Consider the following 22542-nt stretch of genomic DNA (forward strand, 5'->3'; position numbering starts at 1 on the left):
TGTTTTTCTGCCAAGAAATGTAAGTTAATTCCTCTTGTTTATACATTCACACGCACTAATATACATGGGAAAAGGTTAGGTACCAAAAACAATGTGATTGTTTTTACACAAACTCACTCGGTGTGTCTATGACTATGCTAACAGCGGTAGGCGTCAAGCTAGCAATTTGTTTACTATTTTGTGTATGCTTGGTTGTTGTATTATAAAAGTTAGGCACCTAGCTACTAGCTTGCCCACATCTGTAAACCTTTTCGTTTTCTCTGGGAAACTCGCGTAGTTTGTCTTAGTTTCCCGTAAAAACATAAAGTTCCCCTAAAGTTTTACTTTTCATTCAAAATACATCCTCTCCATTCGTGTATTGCATGCTACGTTATGATGGAGTCATTTGGGAAGAGAAAATGTGCTTTTACTGCCACCTAGTGGGCTGCTGTTGCTGTTGCTGTGTTTTCCCAATGTTCCTGTTTAATTGGAGTTCATATTCAGTATTCAACCCTTGTAGGCTGCTGTTTCAGGGCATATTTTCCCAAACATGTTGAAGAATCGATGCCTTTCAGCTCATCAATCATTTCACAACTTTTCCACAGTGGGTGAAGAGGTTTGTACTGCTTTTATCCCAAAAATTGTTGGTGTCCTTTTCGTTGACTCTTTTATCTTTACTCTTCCATAGGACCATATCCCTGCACAAGCAGGAAATAGGAGACCACGCTATGTGCTTCTCTCCTCCATGCTTTGACTGGATGGATGGATTTGCCGACATTCCCAGACGTGCGTGTGATGGAAGCAGGATAGCAGGTAGATCACAAAGCAGCGTTTTGTGTGAATCCCACTAAATTTACAGATATCACAGCATGTGATAAATCAGAAAAAAGATAACAGGGGACGTTGTTGTTTTGCCCCAAATTACAATTCAAGTCAATAACATTTAGCTATAAAGTTAGAGAACTAACATAGATTCAAATAGGGACACACACATATATATACATACCCCGCCTCTCACCTGAAGGCAGCTGGGATAGGCTCCAGCACCCTCGTGAGGATAAGCGGTAGAAAGTGAATACATTTTATGTCACGTTGTCACATTCATGAAACATGAATATCCAAATGACTAACATGCTATGAACCATATGATCATTTAGCATTAAAATCTGTCAACACATTTATTATTTTTTTCTTATTTTTTAAAATTATTTAAAATTATTTTTAAAATTATTTAAAAATATTTTTTATTATTATTATTTCATTCATTCATTCATTTTAGCAATCGTAACAGTTGCTACTAGAGGGTAAGAGCTGCTAACATCCATAAAAACCTCAGAGTTGAAGGAAAAAAAGTGGGAAAAAACCCCAAAACGTAATAAAACACTCAAAATTTTGTTAAAAAACTTGCAAAAAGTGTCTTTATTGACAGGCTTGGTAGTGTTTGTTTATCAGTCCAATAATACACCAAAGCAGAAGATTGCACTCAGTGTTTTCCACAGGACTTTAATCTAGCTGTGGCAGTTGGACTTGCGTGTCTAATTTGCATAATGTGCGTGTCATTTTTATGGACGTTGTGGTAAAACAAAAATGTTGTTTGTGTTATTTAGTCCCTTTCAGCCTGTGATAGATAACTGTGATATATGGTGGATCCAGCAATGGTGATTACGTAACAGATCAGTTCAGCCAAAACTCCGGGACTTCTACATAACATATTCCGTTAGAAGAAGTCGGTGAAATGTGTAAAAAAAAAAAAAAAAAGGTGTCACACGCTCCCGCATCATGTGTCCACTTAATAACGTCTCGTAACGTCTGCTGTCACAAGAGCGGAGCAAAGTGCAGCACCGTGTGAAATGATACAGGAAGTGGTTGTCGTACACAAGATAGATAAGATCACGAGGTCCTTTCAAGACACCAACTCGGTCCTAACTCGCAGCGTAAACATCTGGAAGGCAAACACAAAGACGCCTCATTGAAAGGACAAAATGGCTGCCATACATAAGGGCGGAGGGCGGGGCTCACCTTAAAGTCATCAATGTAGGTGAGGAAGAAGCAGACGAAGCTGAAGGCCACGATCCACTCGCACACGGCGCTGGCCACATGGAAGGGATAGTCCTGCCAAGACCATCGGGATATTGTTACATAAGCAAATACACCCTTGGCAGGGGCCTCCCTCGTGTTGGTGCCCTTACCTTGCTTCCCGTGTCCCTGTGAAGATCCCTTTGATCCGTTTGTTTCACCAGGAAGGCACAAATGACAGCTTGGAATGTCGTAGCAGGAAAACACTGAATACATGCATTCATGGGTAAGGCGCATGCATTTAGAGTAGTTACTGAAGAACTAATGAGGAATCAATGACTAAGGCACATACAATTAGAGTAGTTACTGAAGAACTAATGAGGAACTACTAACCAAGGCACATCCATTTAGAGTAGTTACTGAAGAACTAATAAGGAACTACTAACCAAGGCACATCCATTTAGAGTTGTTACTGAAGAACTAACGAGGAACTACTAACCAAGGCACATCCATTTAGAGTAGTTACTGAACTTATGAGGAACTACCAACCAAGGCACATCCATTTAGACTCGTTACTGAAGAACTAATGAGGAACTACTAACCAAGGCACGTCCATTTAGAGTAGTTTCTGAAGAACTGATGAGGAATTAATGACCAAGGCATATACATTTAGAGTAGTTACTAAAGAACCACTGAGGAATTAATGACCATAGCACATCCATTTAGAGTAGTTACTGAAGAACTAATAAGGGACTATTAATCAAGGCACATCCATTTAGAGTAGTTACTGAAGAACTAATGAGGAACTACTAACCCAGGCACATCCATTTAGAGTAGTTACTGAAGAACTAATGAAGAATTAATGGCCAAGGCATATACATTTAGAGTAGTTACTAAAGAACCACTGAGGAATTAATGACTAAACCACATCCATGTAGAGTAGTTACTAAAGAACTACTGAGGAATTAATTACTAAGGCACATACATTTAGAGTAGTTACTGAAAAACTACTGAGGAATTCATTACTAAGTTGGTAAAGTAAAACTTAGTAGAGTAGTTACTGAACTACTGAGGAACTAGTGACCAAGGAACATACATTTAGAGTAGTTACTGAGGAACCACTGAGGAATTAATGACTAAGGCACATCCATTTAGAGTAGTTACTAAAGAACCTGTGAGGAACTAATGACCAATGCATATACATTTAGAGTAGTTACTGAAGAACTAATGAGGAATTAATGACTAAGGCATATACATTTAGAGTAGTTACTGAAGAATCACTTAGGAACTAATGACCAAGGCACATCCATTTAGAGTAGTTACTGAAGAACTAATGAGGAACTAATGACCAAGTCATATCCAGATAGGGTAGTTACTGAAGAACCAGTGAGGCCATGGTTTCCTACTTTTCACTGCAGCCTGTAAATGCGTCACGTGAGACGTTCAAGGATACTGGGAAAGAAGGCCACGGAGGCGATGACGGCCACCGCCAGCCGTGCTCGCCACACGCTGATGGAGGTTCCGTAGGGGAAGGAGCTATAGGAGATGACGCTTTGGAGGAGGATGTAGAGGACGCCTGACACGAAGAAGAGCAAGGCTCCCATGTCGTGGACCACCGTCACTATGGTCTCCTAGGAGGTCCAGGCCAGAGGAGGAGTTATGGGACGGTCGCTTGTGTTGACATGCGTTGATGAAGACGCACCTGGAAGGTGGCCACGACGCACATTCCCAAGCAGGACAGCATTCCCAGCACCAGCGTCACCCTATTCAGACGTGGACTCACCACCCTGGTTTCCTCAGTCAGCTTCTCCACGTACTTGAACCTGGCGTAGATCGTGGCTATGCCTGTGACGCACACACACAGTCACACACACACAGTCACACACAAACACAATCACCATTTCGATTTCTTCTAAAAAGAGAAGTGAGACATTTCTGGAAAGTGTGCTTCCTCCTCCCGCATGACAGCAGAGCATGAATTGAATCAGACGTTACTGATGGAAGGTGGGACCAAAACATGGTTAGAAGAACAACCAACACGATACCGTACTCGTACTGCTCATCAAGTCCCAAATCCAAATCAAAAGGATGGATCTTAAGGAGGTTCTGAGCTTCAAAATTCAAAAAGAAGAAATGGGAGTGAGTCACAAAAGCAATTTACAGCAAACAGGAAGTAAAGTGAAATCGACTTTTCAATCACATGATCAAACATCTAAGGTCATAGCTAAAAAAAACTAAAATAGAAAGTAAATGTAGAGAAAAGGAGTCATGAGTGTCTTTCTTGTTAATTAGGATGGAAAATGGCTTTGGCCGTGTTTGATGCCGGTGTTTCCAGGAGGTTAGTGGGAATGTTGCTCCATGCTGAAGATGGCTTCATGGAGGGCATCCACCGTCTGGAGCTCATGTCCATTTCTGTGGAACATTCAGGCTGGACCGAAAGAGCTTCTTCTTCTGGAAGAAGTCATTTGTGAAGTGCAGCGTTGTCCGAGCCATCATGGCCACATACATGGCCACATACATGACCACATGACCACATATATGACCACATGGCCACATACATGACCACAAAATGACCACAAAATGACCACATACATGACCACATACATGACCACATACATGACCACATACATGACCACAAGGCCGCATACATGACCGCATGGCCACATACATGACCACATACATGACCACACGGCCACATACGTAACCACATGGCCACATACATGACCACAAAATGACCACATACATGACCACATGGCCACATACATGACCACATAGCCACATACATGACCACATAATGACCATATAATGACCACATACATGACCACATACATGACCACATACATGACCACAAGGCCGCATACATGACCGCATGGCCACATACATGACCACATACATGACCACACGGCCACATACGTAACCACATGGCCACATACATGACCACAAAATGACCACATACATGACCACATGGCCACATACATGACCACATAGCCACATACATGACCACATGACTACATACATGACCACATACATGACCACATAATGACCATATAATGACCACATACATGACCACATACATGACCACATAATGACCACATACATGACCACATACATGACCACATACATGACCACATACATGACCACATAATGACCACAAGGCCACATACATGACCGCATGGCCACATACATGACCACAAAATGACCACATACATGACCACATAATGACTACATAATGACCACGCAGACCAGGGCTCTGATGATGCCAGTGTGAACACCTGACACCAAATCACATTCAATCCACATGTTGGAAAATTCAATTTCACTTGAATGCGTCTTTGCTATAAATAGCTTTTTTTGACCACTCCCAAAATTTCTCCTCTCTGCATTTTGGAGCTCAAATTAAAAAGATCCAAAATTCCAAAAAGGACCTTAAAAGCAAATAAAAATGGCAAAATGAAATATACCTGCACATGCGGAAACAAATGTCATCAAGCCAAATATGCAGCTCTCTGGGGGGGTCGCCGCCGTGTCGCTGGGTGCCAAAATAAGACAAGATGATTAGTATGATCACAACTAGGAAACCAGGGTTCAATTCCACCCTCGGCCATCTCTGTGTGGAGTTTGCATGTTCTCCCCGTGCATGCGTGGGTTTTCTCCGGGTACCGGGTAAAGGTGTCGGTAATGTTACTATATTTGGTCATAGAAGTGTAAAGGTGACTATAGGGATGCTATTTCATGTCAGGAGGGCTCTAATGTTAAAAAGTCTATTTGGAAGGTCAGAAACGTTAACGCGCAGGCCTCACAGCTAGGAGACCAGAGTTCAATTCCACCCTCGGCCATCTCTGTGTGGAGTTTCCATGTTCTCCCCGTGCATGCGTGGGTTTTTTCCGGGTACTCCGGTTTCCTCCCACATTCCAAAAACATGCTAGGTTAATTAGCCACTCCAAATTGTCCATAGGTATGAATGTGAGTGTGAATGGTTGTTTGTCTATATGTGCCCTGTGATTGGCTGGCTGGCCACCAGTCCAGGTGGACCCCGCCTCTCGTACGAACACAGCTGGGATAGGCTCCAGCACCCCCCCCCCCCCCGCGACCGACATGAGGAAAAAGGGGTAAAAAATGAATGAATGAATGATTAGTATGATTGGGATACACCATTGGGATTACTTGCTCTGAAACGGGGGGGGGGTCATTTCAGTCCTCTGTCATTTCAGTCCTCTGTAGTAGACCATGTTACGTTGACTTAGATAAAAAAGATGTATGGCGTACCCCGCCTCTCCCCGCCCTTCCCGTATTTTGTTTTGGCATCAAGTCCCCTTGAAGGCAGGACCAATATGGAATACGACCCAAAGGACAGCACCATCCCTGCCAGAGACCACTTAGCATCCCAGGGGTGTCTGGGGGGGGGGGGGCTCACAAAGCAGCACAGAGATAATAAAGATAATCATATATATGAATGTTCATATACTGCACGAGGTTCACCAGGTTATGTAATCCTTTATGAAGACATGTAAAAGTTAACGGTGAAAATGGCGGCTAAGTTATAAAGTTACAAAGTTCCAAAAAAAGGAGGCGTGTGTTGCAAGAGTTTGGGTGGCTGCCGAGTGGAAAGGAAACCGAAACTAAAGCCGAACTCGTTGTTCGATGCGCAAAAGTAAAAAACTCGAAATCTCAGCTTGGAGAACATGTGACGTGACTAACGGGACGTGATGGAGAAGCCGGTCGGACTCACCTTATGTATGGAAACAAGACGTCCACGTCGCGTCTTAAGAGCGCGATAATGTAGGACACGATGAAGGTGCAGGAGGACCACACCACCAGGAAGACCGGCAAGAAGCACAAGCCTTGCGTGAACCACCACATGGCACCCGGCCCGTACACACACACACATCCACATTCACATCCACACACATACACACACACGACCTGGTGGGACCCAGGCTGCTCGGGAAGTCTTGGTTCCCGCCAGTCACGTGATCAGTAGTGACACGTACAGTGGAGGCGTCTTCCTTTCATGAAAATGACTTACCGGAAGATCAGCCCACGCTAATGAAACAGCGATGGTCCTGCTTCCTCCATCCGTGTTCAGATGGTCTAGTGGTGGTCTTATGGTGGTCTTATGGTGGTCTTGTGGTGTTATGGTGGTCTCGTGGTGGTCTCATGGTGGTCTTGTGGTGGTTTTGTGGCGTTATGGTGGTCTTGTGGTGGTGTTATGGTGGTCTTATGGTGCTTTTGTGGTGGTCTCGTGGTGGTCTCATGGTGGTGTTATGGTGGTCTCGTGGTGGTCTTGTGGTGGTCTCGTGGTGGTCTCATGGTGGTCTTGTGGTGTTGTGGTGGTCTCGTGGTGGTCTTGTGGTGGTCTTGTGGTGGTCTTATGGTGGTGTTATGGTGGTCTTGTGGTGGTGTTATGGTGGTGTTATGGTGGTGTTATGGTGGTCTCGTGGTGGTCTTGTGGTGGTCTCATGGTGGTCTGTTGGTCTTGTGGTGGTCTTATTGTGGTCTCGTGGTGGTCTTATGTTGGTCTTGTGGTGGTCTCATGGTGGTCTTATAATGGTCTTATGGTGGTCTTGTGGTGGTCTCATGGTGGTCTTATGGTGGTCTTGTAGTGGTGTTATGGTGGTCTTGTTGTGGTCTCGTGGTGGTCTCATGGTGGACTCGTGGTGGTCTCATGGTGGTCTCGTGGTCTTATGGTGGTCTCATGGTGGTCTTATGGTGGTCTTACCTGCACCAACCCATGTAGATGTGCTATGAAGGTATAAAAAAGAAAAAAGCCTTTCAGCATTAGTCTAAACTTTTCCTCTTAAAGGAATATTTAGAATGTTTTTGTTCTGGTTGGTTCACAGTGGGAGAAAACCACAACACTTATCCCGAGGGATTGGGCGGTCTTGATTTGTTTGTGATCCTGTAGTTCCCAAATCCGGCAGATGCCAAGAAGAGTGGAAGTTTTTTTTTTTTAAATCACAGATTTTCTGACACTACCAGATGCTAAAAAAACAAGACTTAACCAGAAGCACAAGATGCATATTGGTGGGCGGATTCCTAAAACCAGGGGCGGTGATGTCACCGTACTCTGCACGTCAACAATGTTGGAATATTTTGTCCGGTCAGCGGACTGAGCATCAAAACTAGGAATTGAAAGTAAAACATTTCAACGATGCCGGCAGAACCAGAATGCAAGTACGGTTCCCATCGATGCCCAACCCTTGAGCACCGTTGATGAAATGATAAAATCCTGGAAACATTCCCATGTCAACATTCTTTAGAAAAAAGTCACCAGGTAACATTTGAAGGTGAAGACGTTCTTGTCTTCCTGTGTACCTGTCGAGCTGGTAGACAATCCACCGTTAGACGCATAATTATGTTTCAGGTGTCTCGTGAGAGAACACGTAGGTGAACCGGTTAGCAGGTTCCTCGAGTAAGACAAAAGTTTACAGCTTTGACTCACTGGGTTGGAATATTATTAGGTTTATTCTGGACTATAAAAATTACTAATAAAGGAAGAAGGAGAGGAGGAGCACCAAGAACCTCGAACTGAGAGTCGGGATTTTGAATGTTGGACTGGAACTCGGGACAGGAAAAGGTAGAGAGTTGGTTGGCATGATGAAGAGGAAGAAGGTAGATAGGAATGGAAGTGGACTGACAGAGTAGCAAAGATTGTTAAAGGGGAAGTGACAAGAACATTGAAAAGGATGAAGAGTGGGAGGACCCCTGGTCCTGGTCCTGACATACGAATGGTCATTCACCCACGTGTACAGCAGATGGATGGGCAGAGCGACTGGATCGGACTAGTTGGTCTGCATTACACAGCGTAGGTGTGTTTGCCACATTATGAACCATCGTTGGGCGGCTTTCTCACCTGAATCCATGACTGTAATCTTACATGTTATGAAATGGAAGCCCAAACTTCCAAGGCATCAGACCGAGCACTTAGCCCTGGGGGACCCCACAAGCGACAATGAGGGTCCGTCATGTGGGCATCGCCCAGTGCTACAAACTCGGTCCTTCCTGTGAGATAGGAGTGAAAGCAGCGTAAAGAAGCGTGAAAGATCCGATTGTGGAGGAGGATAAATTAATGTTGACACTGTTTCCATGGAAACGCCCATGTCCTGCATACTGTAAGTGAAAAGAAGGATGAATGGATGAATAAAGCTTTTTATTTTCAATATGACAACATTACAAGGGCCACACAGCTAGGACACCTGAGTTCAATTCCACCCTCGGCCATCTCTGTGTGGAGTTTCCATGTTCTCCCCGTGCATGCGTGGGTTTTCTCCAGGTATTCCGGTTTCCTTCCACATTCCAAAAACATGCTAGGTTAATTGTCCATAGGTATGAATGTGAGTGTGAATGGTTGTTTGTCTATATGTGCCCTGTGATTGGCTGGCCACCAGTCCAGGGTGTACCCCACCTCCAGCATCCCTGCAACCCTCATTAGAATAAGCGGTAGAAAATGAATGAATGAATATTACAAGGGGCCAAGTGGTTAGTGCGCAGGCCACACAGCTAGGAGACCAGGGTTCAATTCCACCCTTGGCCATCTCTGTGTGGAGTTTGCATGTTCTCCTCGTGCATGCGTGGGTTTTCTCCGGGTACTCCGATTTCCTCCCACATTCCAAAATCATTCTAGGTTAATGAGCAACTCCAAATTGTCCATAGGTATGAATGTGAATGGTACCCCGCCTCTCGCTCGAAGACAGCTGGGATAGGCTCCAGCACCCCCTCAACCCTTGTGAAGATGAATGAATGAATCCAGTCTCAGAAGAAACCGAAGTCCCCAGAGAAAACCCACCCACGCACGCACGGTGAGAACATGCAAACTCCACACAGAGATGGCCGAGAGTGGCATCCAACTGGGGTCTCCTAGCTGTGTACCCTGCGCGCTAACCACTCGTCCGAGTTGCAGCCAGACTGGATTGATTTGCTGACATTTCTACAACTGCAACACTTTTCCTCCGTGCAGCATCTGTCGTTTCAAGTGAATAATCTGCAGAAATCAGAAATCGGGGGGGGGAGGGGCAGCGTAAGCGATTGTCCTTAAATGTGTGAAGACCCTTCAGTCTGGATTCTCACCTTTTTGGATATGAACCTGAGAGTGAAGATGATGAGGACCACAATGGCGCAGTACCTGTAGAACCTCAACCTGTCCTGGTAAGCTTGCCTGAGAAACGCAGTAAGCTGGTAAGTACGAGTGTAGGTCTTTTGGTTGTGTGTTAGAAGACAAGACTTTGTTTGGGATTTCAAGGAACCCGAGGCAACTGTTGATTGTATGACTTAGCTAACGATAAAACGGTACATACAGACCATACCATTTATGGAGCTCATCCATGTACAGGAACCTGTTGATCTTTTCTTTGGGTAGTTCAAACTGCGACGGCTGCGGGAACATGGCGTTGTAGAATTCGGCCATCTTCTTTTGCACTTCTTTGGCGTTGCTTTTGCTGTGATCAATGTCGTCGTTCATGCAGATGAACTTTCTGTTGGAGGAAGCACAGAAGCATGTCAAATGATACAGTTAATGGATTTTTTTTTTAGTTTGATGCTTCTTCTCACTTTGGTTGGGTCCGAACTTCTTGAAAATGACGAAGAGCGCTGGCCATGTTGTTCGTAATTAACCTGAAATGGATCTCCTGCTCCCCCATGATCTGGTACCTATGGGATACTTGACGTATTAGCCACTGAATAGAGTTGATGTCATTTTCCCAACTTTCTCACTTGTACTTCTTCTGTTCTGGGAAGGCTTGACGAATACGATCCGTGACGGGTTTGCAGTTCAGGACCAGATCTTTTGTGATCTGAGGCTGTCAATAAAGAAGGCATATCTAGCGCTACAAAGCTAATAACCACACAATGAAGCTTTTTGTGTGCTGAGAAGTTCAGGCTCACCATGTTTTGGTCAATGTAAACCTCTTGACTGTGTTTCGCTCTGAGGTTCTGAATCACTTCATTTTTGGAGCAGCTGATCAAGTCATTAGCTAAACTTTTCAAGTCCTAGAAGGAAGAAGAAATAAATATCACAAATAATTCTTTGTGTTTTTTTTTTTTTTTAAATAACTGCGCCAACCGTAGGATTGAGGCGATGCTTGTGGATTTTCATAGCAAGGGCTTCAATCTCCGGATCGGACAGAACACCAGACCGGTCCTTGTCCGCTGTGTCAAACACCTCTGAAACGTTAGCCTTCTGCTTGACGCTCATCAGGAAGTAAAAGTATGAAAAGGCAAACTGCATGTCTTCCGAGTGGCGCAAACGATGGCCGGAGGTCTTCTCAAATTCTTTTGGGAACCTGCAAGAAAAAAAAAACAACGCAACCTCAGCAGTCACATCTTTTACGGTCCTGACATTAAAAGCGGTCCTCACATGTTCTGCAGCTCCTGCATGACCAACTTGTCAATCATGTGGGGTGTATGTGCGATAGTTTTACGAGACATGACGCCAAACTTGCGGTTGTACAGCCTGTCCACGTATCGTAGCGATTCGGTAAAACTGTTCTGCAGCTTTCGGCCAAAAGCGGCGCCATTGGTCTCATACATTAGCGCTCTCTGGAGACGTTCTTCTTCCTGTTAACACAAAGGCTGCTTTATAATTACGCAATATAAAGTATAATGTTAGATATTGTACTTACCTCCAGGAGAGCGTTAAACAACTTGGACTCCTCCCAGGATAGAAAGCCTTCATCAGAAGGGACAAACTCTTGGAGATTCCTCCTCACTGGAGATGCAGCAGCACCAGACGCTTCCACTTCAGAACCTCTCTTGTCCCCCCCATTCCCAGCACTGCGCACAGACCTGTGGTTCCTTGCTACATCAGTCATAAAAGCAATAAATCATAATTCAAAAGTGATTGATAAAATAAGGGTAGTGCGGTCATTGTTAATGGCTCTACCCTTGCAGTCGCCTCCGTCCCAATCACAGGCAAGGTTGTTGCATTCTTTATTACACTTCCCGTTCTCGATCAGGCTTCCTGGGCAGCCCTTGGAACAAGGTGCGAAAGGCCAAGTGAGATAGACCTGCAGGGAAGGAAGTAAACAGTTGTTGGTGTGTTGCCAGATATACGCTAATGTACACCTCAATGAAACTGCTTTCTTGTGACCATTTATGTTGGTGTACATTTTATGTTTGGTCTAGAGACAGTGCCACTGAGGAAAAGACAGGAAGCAGAACTGGAGGTAGCAGAGATGAGGTTGCTGAGCTTCACATTGGGAGTGACCAGGATGGATATGATCAGGAACGAATCCATCAGATGGACACAACATGTTAGAGGCCTTGGAGATAAAGTCAGAGAGACCAGACTGAGATGGTTGGGACGATATATTGGTAGAAGGATGCTTCACATTGGGAGTGACTAGGATGGATAGGATCAGGAACAAATCCATCAGATGGACACAACATTTTAGAGGCCTTGGAGATAAAGTCAGAGAGACCAGACTGAGATGGTCGGGACAATATATTGGTAGAAGGATGCTTCACATTGGGAGTGACCAGGATGGATAGGATCAGGAACAAGTCCATCAGATGGACATAACATGTTAGAGGCCTTGGAGATAAAGTCAGAGAGACCAGACTGAGATGGTTGGGACAATATATTGGTAGAAGGATGCTTCACATTGGGAGTGACCAGGATGGATAGGTTCAGGAACGAATCCATCATATGGACATAACATGTTAGAGGCCTTGGAGATAAAGTTTATGAGGACATGAGGGTGGTTGGTGTGAGAGAGACAGATACAGAAGACAGGGTTGGATGGAGGAGATTGGTTTGCTGTGGCGCCCATTGTGGCGAAAAGCCCAAAGAGAAGAAGAAGAAGAAGAAGAAGTGATGTAATGTGATTACTTTCTGTCCATTCGATGGGGTGTAGAAGTCATCAACCCAGACGTCTTTGCCAAACATCACATCATCGTTGAGGTAAATGAACTTCTGAGCGATTCCCGGGATGCGGTGGAGGTTGCTCTCGATCGCAGGGGAGCTGAAGGTGGGGAGGTCGCTGGGATTCAAGAAGATTTCCTGCAATTCAGCATAGATACAGTGAAGAAAATAAGTATTTGAACACCCTGCTATTTTGCTATTTCTCCCACTTAGAAATCATGGAGGGGTCTGAAATTTTCATCGTAGGTGCATGTCCACTGTGAGAGAGATAAACTAAAAAGAAAAATCCAGAAATCACAATGCATGATTTTTTAACAATTTATTTGTGTGATACAGCTGCAAATAAGTATTTGAACACCTGTGTATCATCTAGAATTCTGACCCTGAAAGACCTGTTAGTCTGCCCATTAGAAGTCCACCTGCACTCCATGTATCATCCTGAATCAGATGCACCTGTTTGAGGTCGTTAGCTGCATAAAGACACCTGTCCACCCCATACAATCAGTAAGACTTTAACTTGTAACATGGCGAAGACCAAAGAGCTGTCCAAAGACACCAGAGACAAAATTGTACACCTCCACAAGGCTGGAAAGGGCTACGGAGCAATTACCAAGCAGCTTGGTGAAAAAAGGTCCACTGTTGGAGCTATCATTAGAAAATGGAAGAAGCTAAACATGACGGTCAATCTCAATCGGAGTGGAGCCCCATGCAAGATATCACCTCGTGGGGTCTCAATGATTCTAAGAAAGGTGAGGAATCAGCCCAGAACTACACGACAGGACTTGGTCAATGACCTGAAAAGAGCTGGGACCACCGTTTCCAAGGTTACTGTAGGTAATACACTAAGACGTCATGATGTGAAATCATGCATGGCACGAAAGGTTCCCCTGCTTAAACCAGCACATGTCAAGGCCCGTCTTAAGTTTGCATATGACCATTTGGATGATACAGAGGAGTCATGGGAGAAAGTTTTATGGTCAGATGAGACCAAAATAGAACTTTTTGGTCATAATTCCAATAAGCGTGTTTGGAGGAAGAAGAATGAAGAGTACAATCCGAAGAACACCATCCCTACTGTGAAGCATGGGGGTGGTAGCATCATGCTTTGGGGGTGTTTTTCTGCACATGGGACAGGACGAGTGCACTGCATTAAAGAGAGGATGACTGGGGCCGTGTATTGTGAGATTTTGGGGAACAACCTCCTTCCCTCTGTCAGAGCATTGAAGATGGGTCGTGGCTGGGTCTTCCAACACGACAACGACCCGAAGCACACAGCCAGGAAAACCAAGGAGTGGCTCCGTAAGAAGCATATCAAGGTTCTAGCATGGCCCAGCCAGTCTCCAGACCTGAACCCAATCGAAAATCTTTGGAGGGAGCTCAAACTCCGTGTTTCTCAGCGACAGCCCAGAAACCTGACTGATCTAGAGAAGATCTGTGTGGAGGAGTGGGCCAAGATCCCTCCTGCAGTGTGTGCAAACCTGGTGAAAAACTACAGGAAACGTTTGACCTCTGTAATAGCAAACAAAGGCTACTGTACCAAATATTAACATTCATTTTCTCAGGTGTTCAAATACTTATTAGCAGCTGTATCACACAAATAAATTGTTAAAAAATCATGCATTGTGATTTCTGGATTTTTCTTTTTAGTTTATCTCTCTCACAGTGGACATGCACCTACGATGAAAATTTCAGACCCCTCCATGATTTCTAAGTGGGAGAAATAGCAAAATAGCAGGGTGTTCAAATACTTATTTTCTTCACTGTATGTGTTCTTTCCAGACAAAGCATTTGAAAGCATCACCATCATTTTCTACCGCTTATCCTCACGGGGGTCGCGGGGGTGCTGGAGCCTATCCCAGCTGGGGGCGGGGTACACCAGCCAATCACAGGGCACATATCGACAAACAACCATTCACACTCACATTCATACCTATGGACAATTTGGAGTCTCCAATTAACCTAGCATGTTTTTGGAATGTGGGAGGAAACCGGAGTACCCGGAGAAAACCCACACATTCACAGGGAGAACATGCAAACTCCACACAGAGATGACCGAGGGTGGGATTGAACCGGGTCTCTTAGCTGTGAGGTCTGCGCGCTAACCACTCGACCACCCATGCATATTGATGCCCAAAATGGAGACCACCATGGTCTGGATTCAATGGCTAACTTGCACTGAGAGTTGATCCTATCCATCCTGGTCACTCCCAATGTGAATGTCAGCATCCTCATCTCTGCTACCTCCAGTTCTCCAGTTCTGCTTCCTGCGCTAACCACTCGTCCACCATGCAGCCACCCATGCATATTGATACCCAAAACGGAGACCACCATGGTCTGGATTCAATGACTAACTTTCACTGAGAGTTGGGGGTTTGAACGTCGGAGGTTCAGATTTTACCTGATGTGTGACAACTGAAATTCGGGGGTTCTCCAAATTCAGCCAGAAAGGAATCTGCCCGTTTGTGACAACGAAAATATGTCGCACCCACGGAGCGTATTTCTCCACGGAGCGCAGTGAATGTCGGAGTGCGCCATTGTCTTCAAAGCGATTGGTTGTCAGAACGTCTTTTGGCCCTGGCTTTATCTGGAAAGATGGCACCTGGGAAAACTGACCAAAGGTTTAAGGCTATCAGAGGGATGCTACCAGGATTCTAACGTGTCACTGAGTGCAGTTGTACTTTCAATGGCATGCAACCTTCATGACGGCACTCACATCCCAGAACAAGTAGACGGGGCTGATGGCCACCTGCTTCCCATCCAGCGTCAGGTCGTTTTTAGCTTCGTGGAGGAGATCAGTCAAATGCTGTGGACTTTTGAGGTAGAGGAGAGCGATGTTGGCTTCGGAGTACAACTCCAACTGGGGGACACATATACAGAATAAACATACAGTACAGATAGACATTGATGTAGTGGTATTTAGGGGTGTAAGAAAATATTGTTTCGGTGATATATCGCAATACTTTGTTCCATGATACTGTATCGATATTAAAAAGTATGATATGGATATTTTTAGGCATCTATCATAGACTGTATATGGTATTTATTCAAGTGCAGACACGGCAAAGGTTTATTAAACCTCCGATCGTTAGGAATAAAATATTCGGGAAAAACGACAAATCTGCGAGTCCACTTAGCGAGACACCGTGAGGACCTGCCGCTAGCAAACAATGTGAAGGTCCTTTTGTATACTACAAAAGTAGTACTGTGATATTGCAGGTATTTTGTTTTTCAAATTGATATCACTATTTTGTTAAATAATGGTTATTTCAAGCATCCTAAAAGGACTTTTTACTGATGTTAGTTACTTTGTTCCACAAAAAGTACTTCATTTTCTACCGCTTTTCCTCACGAGGGTCGCGGGGGTGCTGGAGCCTACCCCAGCTGTCTTCGGGCAACAGGCAACAGGCGGGGTCCACCCTGGACTGGTGGGCAGCCAATCACAGGGCACATAGTATAGACAAACAATCATTCACACTCACATTCATACCTATGGACAATTTGGAGTTGCTAATTAACCTAGCATGTTTTGGAATGTGGGAGGAAACCGGAGTACCCGGAGAAAACCCACGCATGCACGGGGAGAACATGCAAACTCCACACAGAGATGGCCGAGGGTGGAATTGAACCCTGGTCTCCTACCTGTGAGGTCTGCGCGCTAATCACTAGACCGCCGTGCAGCCAGGAGAAATCACATTTACGTATATATTTCATGATTTCATTCATTCTCCATTGTTGTCTTAAAGCCAAACCTCCAGTGTCACAGAACATCCAGCAGCAACACAAAGTTTTGGCATGACTACTATTTGAATGAAAAATCTACAGAACCAAGTCCACCATCTACCTGGGGAAGCCTTTGTAACCCCGATGAGGTCACTTGCAGAATGAGACTAAACAGCAAGAGCTAGCTAACAAACGTAATTTTTGCCAATTTACCGTTAGCTTAAAAAATAATGGAAGAATGTAAACATAATTCCAAAAAAATTCAGTCATTCGTTATTTTTCTACCGCTTATCCTCACAAGGGTTCAGGCGAGAGGCGGGGTACACCCTGGACTGGTGGCCAGCCAATCACAGGTCACATATATATATCCTAGCTGTGAGGTTTGCGCGCTAACCACTCGACCGCCGTGCCGCCCGATCTAGAGACATAATTTAATTTATTTGTTTTCTATGTTTTTTTTTTTGTAAATTTAAGGTTGGATGTTAAAGCTTTATTTATCCAAATTTTTACAGAGGAAAGTATATGATACGGCATAACATACTGTTCTAATCGAATAAAATGTGTTTAGTAAGTGCATATTGCTGGTGTAATTCAGTTTTTCCAGGAAATAATCTTTAACTACAAGAAAAACAAATAAAATATCACCTTGTTAACAGTATCGTGATATATCATGATATATGGTATCGTGAGAATAGTATCGTGATACGTATTGCCAGATTCTTGCCAATACACACCTTTAGTGGTATTATGATGACAGCTTGTCTTATTGCTTTTGGTTGGACTCATAAAAACTGTTCTAACCACTAGGGTTCATATTTGTATGTAACATTGATGGACAAGCAGCTTTACCGCAGTGATCTTGTCCGTGATGGCCGTCGGTAATTTGGCTCGCAGCTCTTCTGACACCTTGAAGGAGCCTGGGAATCCAGTCACATAGGCCAGGGTGTTAATGGGTATGGCGCCTGGAGTCTCTTTCTCTGTGGTCTGGAAAACACAACAACACACGAGCAAGTCGTGAATGCTGCTGATTAAAATCAGGTCAAAGTCTCACCAAACTCACCAGGTAACATTTGGAGAGCAAGAAATTCTGGTTGTCGCTGAGCTTAACTGTCAAGGCTTTGTCAGCTGGAAGACAACCCACCGTAAGGTATATTATTATCTTGTCTTTGACTCAACAAACACAAAAGTGGACTCGTGAACCCGATTCATTCATTCATCTACCGAAGAACAAAAGATGACAGCTTGGACTCACAGGAAGGCAATATTATCAGGTTCTATATTAGAGCCGGGTTCAATTCAATTCCACCCTCGGGCATCTCTGTGTGGAGTTTGCATGTTCTTCCCGTGTATGCGTAGGTTTTCTCCGGTTTCCTCCCACATTCCAAAAACATGCTAGGTTAATTAGCCACTCCAAATTGTTCATAGGTATGAATGTGAGTGTGAATGGTTGTTTGTCTATATGTGCCCTGTGATTGGCTGGCCACCAGTCCAGGGTGGACCCCGCCCGAAGACAGCTGGGATAGGCTCCAGCACCCCCGCAACCCTCGTGAGGATGAGCGGTAGAAAATGAATGAATTTGTTTGGAATTATGTTTACATGCTTCCATTATTTTTTAAGCTAACGGTAAATTGGCAAAAATTACGTTTGTAGTTGATGGCACTAGCTAGCTCTCGCTGTTTAGTCTCATTCAGGAAGTGACCTCATCGGGGTTACAAAGGCTTCCCCAGGTAGATGGTGGACTTGGTTCTGTAGATTTTTCATTCAAATAGTAGTCATGCCAAAACTTTGTGTTGCTGCTGGATGTTCTGTGATACTGGAGGTTTGGCTTTAAGACAACAATGGAGAATGAATGAAATAATGAAATATATACATAAATATGATTTTTCCTGGCTGCACGGCAGAGTAGTGGTTAGCACGCAGACCTCACAGCTAAGAGACCAGGGTTCAATTCCACCCTCGGCCATCTCTGTGTGGAGTTTGCATGTTCTCTTTGTGCATGTGTGGGTTTTCTCCGGGTACTCCGGTTTCCTTCCACATTCCAAAAACATGCTAGGTTAATTAGCGACTCCAAATTGTCCATAGGTATGAATGTGAGTGTGAATGGTTGTTTGTCTATATGTGCCCTGTGGTTGGATTGGACTGGGATAGGCTTCAGCACCCCTACGACCCTCGTGAGGATTAGCGGTCAAAAATGAATGAATGAATGAATATTAAAGGTTGAAGTTCTGTCGTAGTTTTACGCCAACTTTTACCTTCAGCCTGTGAATGGAAGATGACCACGGAGACAGCGTTGGAGGGTTGGAGCGGTTTGTCCAGTCGCAGCAGTGCTTTTGCATCTGAAAGGGAGGGCAACTGCAAGGGCAGCTCATGAAGCGTGATGCCGGCCGGCAGGGCGGGATCGAGCACCAGCATGGGTGCTGAAATGCAGCGGGACAGCGGACATTTTAGCGTCTCTCTGGGAACACAAGAATGACAATGAACAGCGGGTAACTCCAAATGAGATTTTCTGCAGACGGCGATGATGCATTTGACGTGCAAAACACGTCTTCAACATGCCTAATCGATGAAGAGGTAGTCAAGCACACAAAACAGATCGTGTGCTGGGTTTAGACCGTCGTGAGACAGGTTAGTTTTACCCTACTGATGATGTGTCGTTGCAACAGTAACAGCTGGAAACCTCATATTACAAATATAAAACATAAGGTGGCCAGAAATTTAAGATAATATAACTATAAAAGCAATCTTCACTGGCTAAATGTACTGCAAAAAAGGTCAGTAAGGATAATTCATAATGCCGCCTACAGAGAACATACTCCTTATTTCTAAAATGACAAATACTTCAACTTGCTGATATAGTTCATCTTCAAACAGCTAAAATAATGCATAAGGCTAAAAATAAGCAATTAGCTAAAAATGTCATCCAATACTTCTCTACAAGAGAGGAGAAATATAATCTCAGGGAAAAATTAAAATTAAAATTAAAATTAAAATTAAAATTAAAATTAAAATTAAAATTAAAATTAAAATTAAAATTAAAATTAAAATTAAAATTAAAATTAAAATTAAAATTAAAATTAAAATTAAAATTAAAATTAAAAATAAAATTAAAATTAAATTCTATTTTTAAATTTAAATTTCAAATTGCTGATATAGTTAATATATATATGCTATATATATATCACTATATTGACACTTACTATGGTACCCATTATTGTACCCGTCATTGGATTGATATTGGTCATATCACCCCGTACTTTGGTATGTGACAAAAAATAATAATAAAAAATTAAATTAATTAAAAATTAAAAATTTAATACAATTTTTTAAAAATTATAAAAATTAATAAAAATTCATAAAATAAAATTTTAAGAAAAAACTTAAATGATATTAGGAAAGCAGGAAGTGAACAAATGTAACAGTTATTGATTGTAAAAGTACCAGATGGAGGGGTAGGACTTAATATGCTTTGCTTCTTCCTACTCCTGATTATGGGATGCATTCAATTGTAATCTGATGCATGTTCAAATGAAATTAAACCATTACCATTACAAATAAGTATTTTGCCACCAAGGATTTTCTTCCATTTCAAATGTCAATGTTTTTTTTGAGAACCAGCGGTACCCTCTCTCACCCACCTCAGAGCTCGTTGTTCTTCTGCCAGCTGCCCTTTGACCGCCGCAATGTCCCTCAGCAAGTTCTCATCGGTGCCGTTCACCCACGTGTACACCAGATCGATTGGCATCGGCGTGCACTCTCTGCAAGAGCGGCAGCAGAAATGTGTTCTGTAGTTGGTCTGCGTTACACAGGTATGCGTTACACGTTATACTCAACGGGACACTTTTCCTGTGGTTCATCTCACCTGCTGTGGAATGACGTACAAATCTGAATGCGATTCTGCGGATCAAACACCTCATGAAAATGGCCAGACTGGTCCCGACTCCACCTTTCAACATTCTGCATGCATGGCCGTAATATTATATGTAACATAAACTATAAAGTTTTTATCTCCCCCACAATAAATTATTAATTGTTATTTGGAATGTTTTCCAAATAAAAGTCAACTGACCTCCCCGATCTGGTGGACCAACGCCATCAAAACGATCAAGGCCCCAAAGTAGACTAGAAATTTGTATCGCAGGATCAGACGGGTGTAAGTCGCCAGCATGTTGTCACTCTCTTGTCTCTGTGAAATGCAGTCCTGTCGGATGAGCCGAAGCATCTAAAGTCACCTGTAACAGGGGGTGTGTCCAAAGGACATTTTTGTGGGTGATGAAATAGAATGCAAATTAGTAGCAGCTGATGGAACCCTCGGCTGTTTTTATCATTTCAAATGGGAAAAATAAGAATAATGTCAGTCCAAGCTCTGAGAGATTCCGACCAGACACAGTTGGACTCCGTCTGGAGTTGCTACAGGGACGAGGCGGCTAGCTGGTGTTGCCTTATTATCAGTGTCTCTGTGTTGGAGTCAACCCCGGTGAATTTTACTACACCTTCTGGTTGGGGAAAAGTTCCTGACTGTCATTTATTAAAGTTTTACAGTTATAGTTTTACATGCGGAAAACACTTCCAAATAATAATAATAAATAATAATACATTTTATTTGTATAGCGCTTTTCAAGATACTCAAAGACACTTTACAAAAGAATGTTGAATAGAACAAGTAAACAGAATGAAAGACACACCAAAATACAACATTTTGGTTAATACACAGTTAAAAAAGCGGGGCGGGGCACAGCAGTCAGATATAAAAGGTTAGACATTAAAAACAGATTTAAAGAGGTGGGTTTTGAGTTGTTTTTGAAGGTGGGAAGGTCAGGGCAAGCACGGAGTGAGTGGGGCAAAGAGTTCCAGAGAGTGGGGGCAGCGATGGAGAAGGCTCTGTCTCCCCAGGTTTGGAGCTTGGTCTTACAGGGGAGTTCCAGGAGGTTTGAGTCTGAGGAGCGAAGGGGACGCGGGGGATTATGTGGATTGAGGAGGTCTGTGAGATATGGGGGGGTCAGATCATGGAGGGCTTTGTAGGTGATGAGAAGAATTTTGAAGTGAATGCGTTGGGGGACGGGAAGCCAGTGGAGGTTTTGGAGGACAGGGGTAATGTGTTCTCGGGAGCGGGTGGAGGTGAGGAGGCGGGCAGCGGAGTTCTGAATATATTGTAGTTTGTTGAGGGTTTTGGATGGTGTACCGTAGAGAATGCTGTTGCAGTAGTCAATTCTGGAGGTGATGAATGCATGGATTAGGGATTCAGCGGCAGAGAATGTAAGTGATGGACGGAGTCGGGCTATGTTCTTAAGATGGAAGAATGCAGTCCGGGTTAACTGTTTGATGTGGGGTTCAAATGAAAGGGTGGGGTCTAGGAGGATACCAAGGTTGCGGATGAGCGGGGATGGAGGGAGGGTGGCGCTGTCAAATTGAAGATGGAAATTATGGGTGGGCGCTGTGGTGTTTTTGGGACCGATTATGATAATATCTGTTTTGTCACTATTAAGTTTGAGAAAATTTTGTTCCATCCAAGTTTTGATATCAGCTAAGCAGTTGGTGAGGGTGGAGTAGATGTTGGAGGTGATGGAGGTGGTAGAAATGTATAGTTGAATATCATCGGCATAGCTGTGGAAATTGAGGCCATGTCGACGGATGATATTGCCAAGTGGAAGGATGTAGAGGATGAAGAGAAGGGGACCAAGCACCGAACCTTGGGGGACACCTTGAGGTAAAGAGGCTATGGAGGAGGAGCAGCTATTTATGTGCACAAACTGTTGACGATTGGTGAGGTATGATTGGAGCCAGGACAGCAGAATCGGTGATATTGAGGCTGGTTTTGAGGCGGGACAGGAGGATAGAGTGGCTAATGGTGTCAAAGGCTGCGGTGAGGTCTAGGAGGATGAGGATGGTAAGATGGCCGGAATCGGAGGAGAGAAGAAGATCATTGGTGATTTTAAGAAGAGCTGTTTCAGTACTGTGTTTGAGACGGAAAC

At 43.8% G+C, this 22542-nt stretch overlaps 2 protein-coding genes and 1 long non-coding RNA gene across 5 annotated transcripts; 1 reads left to right on the forward strand and 2 right to left on the reverse strand.

Moving 5' to 3' along the window:
• On the forward strand, positions 1–887 carry LOC144894548 (uncharacterized). Its single transcript, XR_013625160.1, has 3 exons — positions 1–19; positions 500–595; positions 668–887. It is a non-coding gene; the product is annotated as an uncharacterized LOC144894548 (long non-coding RNA).
• Positions 888–1606: 719 nt separating this feature from the next.
• Positions 1607–6928, reverse strand: dram1 (DNA-damage regulated autophagy modulator 1). 2 transcript variants are annotated; one of them, XM_078789134.1, is made up of 7 exons: positions 6725–6928; positions 5457–5524; positions 3779–3840; positions 3449–3626; positions 2169–2236; positions 1999–2091; positions 1607–1921 (listed from the first exon to the last, which is right to left on the reverse strand). In XM_078789134.1, the coding sequence occupies exons 1-7, from the start codon at positions 6853–6855 to the stop codon at positions 1883–1885; spliced, it is 639 nt and encodes a 212-aa protein (XP_078645260.1). In that variant the 5' UTR covers positions 6856–6928; the 3' UTR covers positions 1607–1882. The 2 variants fall into 2 exon arrangements, with proteins under 2 accessions (XP_078645260.1, XP_057934403.2); XM_058078420.2 differs by having other exon boundaries at positions 3698–3840.
• A 2206-nt stretch (positions 6929–9134) lies between these two features.
• LOC131132621 (N-acetylglucosamine-1-phosphotransferase subunits alpha/beta-like) lies at positions 9135–20753 on the reverse strand. 2 transcript variants are annotated; one of them, XM_058078414.2, is made up of 19 exons: positions 20640–20753; positions 20433–20527; positions 20209–20328; positions 18826–19028; positions 17634–17698; positions 17423–17557; positions 15567–15710; positions 15252–15461; positions 12821–12991; positions 11873–11996; positions 11613–11788; positions 11348–11547; positions 11054–11273; positions 10876–10980; positions 10705–10790; positions 10543–10641; positions 10299–10466; positions 10063–10150; positions 9135–9976 (listed from the first exon to the last, which is right to left on the reverse strand). In XM_058078414.2, the coding sequence occupies exons 1-19, from the start codon at positions 20736–20738 to the stop codon at positions 9923–9925; spliced, it is 2562 nt and encodes an 853-aa protein (XP_057934397.2). In that variant the 5' UTR covers positions 20739–20753; the 3' UTR covers positions 9135–9922. The 2 variants fall into 2 exon arrangements, with proteins under 2 accessions (XP_057934397.2, XP_078643753.1); XM_078787627.1 differs by lacking the exons at positions 20433–20527; positions 20640–20753 and having other exon boundaries at positions 18826–18990; positions 20209–20275.
• Between the last annotated feature and the right edge of the window lie 1789 nt (positions 20754–22542).

The sequence above is a fragment of the Doryrhamphus excisus genome, linkage group LG2 (genome assembly GCF_037039965.1).
Source record: "Doryrhamphus excisus strain RoL-2023G ecotype Guam linkage group LG2, RoL_Dexc_Guam_v1.1, whole genome shotgun sequence".
NCBI lineage: Eukaryota > Metazoa > Chordata > Actinopteri > Syngnathiformes > Syngnathidae > Doryrhamphus > Doryrhamphus excisus.

What these genes read in the sequence shown, in the direction of transcription:
- dram1 (XM_058078420.2), bottom strand. Translation starts at nt 6,855, where the DNA reads ATGTGGTGGTTCACGCAAGGCTTGTGCTTCTTGCCGGTCTTCCTGGTG. An exon ending in ACAGGGACACGGGAAGCAAG is followed by an intron (nt 2,092 to 2,168) that starts GTAAGGGCACCA and finishes TGGTCTTGGCAG; the next exon opens with GACTATCCCTTCCATGTGGC. An exon ending in CCTACATTGATGACTTTAAG is followed by an intron (nt 1,922 to 1,998) that starts GTGAGCCCCGCC and finishes TTTGCCTTCCAG; the next exon opens with ATGTTTACGCTGCGAGTTAG.
- LOC131132621 (XM_058078414.2), bottom strand. Translation starts at nt 20,738, where the DNA reads ATGCTGGCGACTTACACCCGTCTGATCCTGCGATACAAATTTCTAGTC. An exon ending in CTTCCATTCACAGGCTGAAG is followed by an intron (nt 17,699 to 18,825) that starts GTAAAAGTTGGC and finishes GTTGTCTTCCAG; the next exon opens with CTGACAAAGCCTTGACAGTT. An exon ending in GAAGTTCGGACCCAACCAAA is followed by an intron (nt 10,467 to 10,542) that starts GTGAGAAGAAGC and finishes TTCCTCCAACAG; the next exon opens with AAAGTTCATCTGCATGAACG.